At 70.8% G+C, this 2,120-nt stretch overlaps 1 protein-coding gene across 3 annotated transcripts in view; it reads right to left on the bottom strand.

Annotated features, from left to right (window-relative positions):
* Positions 1-2,120, bottom strand: part of TBC1D24 (TBC1 domain family, member 24) — a 13,617-nt gene that overhangs the window by 3,599 nt on the left and 7,898 nt on the right. For all 3 annotated transcript variants that reach the window (XM_012731734.1, XM_004692167.2, XM_012731733.1), the window contains exons 2-3: positions 1,790-1,904; positions 74-1,207 (exon numbers count right to left, since the gene is read on the bottom strand). In XM_012731734.1, coding sequence (XP_012587188.1) covers positions 74-1,038 — 965 coding nt within the window. In that variant the 5' untranslated portion in view covers positions 1,039-1,207; positions 1,790-1,904. The remainder of the gene's footprint in view (positions 1-73; positions 1,208-1,789; positions 1,905-2,120) is intronic.

Here is a 2,120-nt window from a genome sequence, read left to right on the forward strand (position 1 = left end):
CCTGCGCTTCCTGCTCCGGCACACCAACCAGCAGGACCTGGTGGGCGCCGCCCCGCCCCGCCCGCGGCCCCACCTCTTCTGCTTGACGGTGATGCCCTTCTGCTTCAGCGCCTTCTCGTTGGCCATCTGCAGGAGCTGGATCTCCTTGCGGGAGAAGAGGCGGATGGCGAAGGCCTTCTCCAGCAGCTTCTCGGGCGACGCGGTCCTGGCCATGTCCCTCACGAAGGCGCGGATGTCCTGCCGCACGCTGTCCGCCCCCGGGGGCTGTCCAGCCCGCGCCTTGTGGAAGAACTTGAGGATGGCCAGGGCCACGCGGTACAGCACCTTGTAGCCCTCCACCAGGAAGACGTCGAAGACGCGGGCGAGGTGGCCGAGCGGCAGCTCCCCGAAGAGCCAGCGCTGCCAGTCGGCGTACACCTGCAGCACGTCCTCGGCCGCGGCCACCAGCAGCCGGTGCGCCGCCTGGCAGTGCTTGTTCGCCAGGTCCCCGAAGGTCATGCAGGAGGACTCGAAGGCCAGGAAGCTCTGGTCCACCAGCTTGCGGCCGGGGTCGGTGCAGGCCAGCATGCGGCAGGCCTTCTCGAAGCACTCGGCCTCGTCGATGCTGTAGTGCAGCAGCAGGGCCACCACGGCGGGCAGCGCGGGGCAGAAGGACACGTCGGGGAACTGGTGGGCGATGCACAGCAGGATCTTGCGCACGGCGCCCTCGCCCCGCGCGTTCAGGCAGTAGCTGGGCACCTGCGTGCTGTCCACGAACTCGGGCAGGGGCAGGCTGCCGCCGCTGTGCTTGCCCACGATCTTGCCCACGATGTCGCTGTACACGCTGGCGTCGGGCGTGACCGTGCGGCAGGGGATGTCCCGGATCAGCCGCTGGTACACCTGGCCGCGCAGGGCGTGGCTGTGGGCCCAGTGGCCCTGGCGGGCCAGCTGCTTCAGCTCCTGCGGCTCCGTGCAGCTCAGCTCCTTGGGGCCCAGGTCCTGGATGGCCGCGTCCATCTTGTCTCTGTCCACGAAGCAGTTGTAGGCCGGGGAGTCCATGGTGGGGCGCCCAGAAGAGGCGGGCCGGGGCGGCCGCGCAGCCGAGCCCTCAGGCCCCACGGGGCGGCTCTGCAGACCTGCCCATCTGCCCCGGCCACGCAGGAGAAGGCCCGAGGCCTCTCTCGGCCCCGGGCAGCGAGGGCGGGACTCCGGGCCAGACAGGGCTGTTCTGAGAATGCACAGCCGGGTCACGAAACTCCGGGGAAGGGTCTCCAGGATTCTGGTCACAAGCTAGGGAGGGGCTGACTCTGGGGCTGGAACTTCCCTGGGGTCCCCTCTCTCTGGGGTACCTTCTTCCTGGGGTTCCCCCCTCCCTGGGACGCCCCCTCTCCCCAGATTATCCCCTCTCTGGGGTGCCCTCTCTCCCTGGAGTGCCCTCTCTCCCTGGGATCCCCCCTCTCCCTGGGGTGCGCCCTCTCCCTGGGGCGCCCCCTCTCCCCGGGGTGCGCCCTCTCCCTGGGGTACAACCCAGGCCTGTGGCCCACTGCGAGGGACCTGCCTATCAGCGAGGCCGCCAGTGGCTGGGGGCTGTCTCCTTTCACCCTCAACAGCCCATGCGGGGCCTCCGCACCCCACGCCCGGCCGGGAGAGGGGCAGGCGCAGGCTGCGCAGTGCACGGGGGTCCGGCCTCACGCGGGACTTCTGGACCCAGGGGCCCAGAAACACTGGGTGGTGCTGAGAATCACAGGGGCCCAGGACAGGGGGCGGGGCCTGGGGGGGGCACGGGCCCGGCTGCGGCCTCAGCACGTACCTCAGGCCAGGTCCTGCCTGTACGGCGCGTGTGTCCACAGGGCTGCAGGGACACTGCGGCGCGTCCCCGTGAATGGCCAGGCGGCTCCGGTGTCTGCAGCGTCCAGGACGCTCATCTGAAGGTGAGAAAAGGCAGAGGGAAGGGTCACGGGCCAGGCTCTGGGGGTCCCGGGCGCCCTGGGCCTCCGGCCGGCACTCAGCGCGCAGGCCACCAGTGTCTGCGCGGCCAGGGGCGCGGCCATCACCAGGCGTCCCCGCAGCAGGTGCAGCAGGATGGCCCTGGCGGGCGCGCTCACCTGCAGGGGCAGAAGAGGACCCAGTGCGGTGTCCCG

The sequence above is a fragment of the Condylura cristata genome, unplaced genomic scaffold (assembly GCF_000260355.1).
Source record: "Condylura cristata isolate star-nosed mole 26May11 unplaced genomic scaffold, ConCri1.0 scaffold00032, whole genome shotgun sequence".
Taxonomy (NCBI): domain Eukaryota; kingdom Metazoa; phylum Chordata; class Mammalia; order Eulipotyphla; family Talpidae; genus Condylura; species Condylura cristata.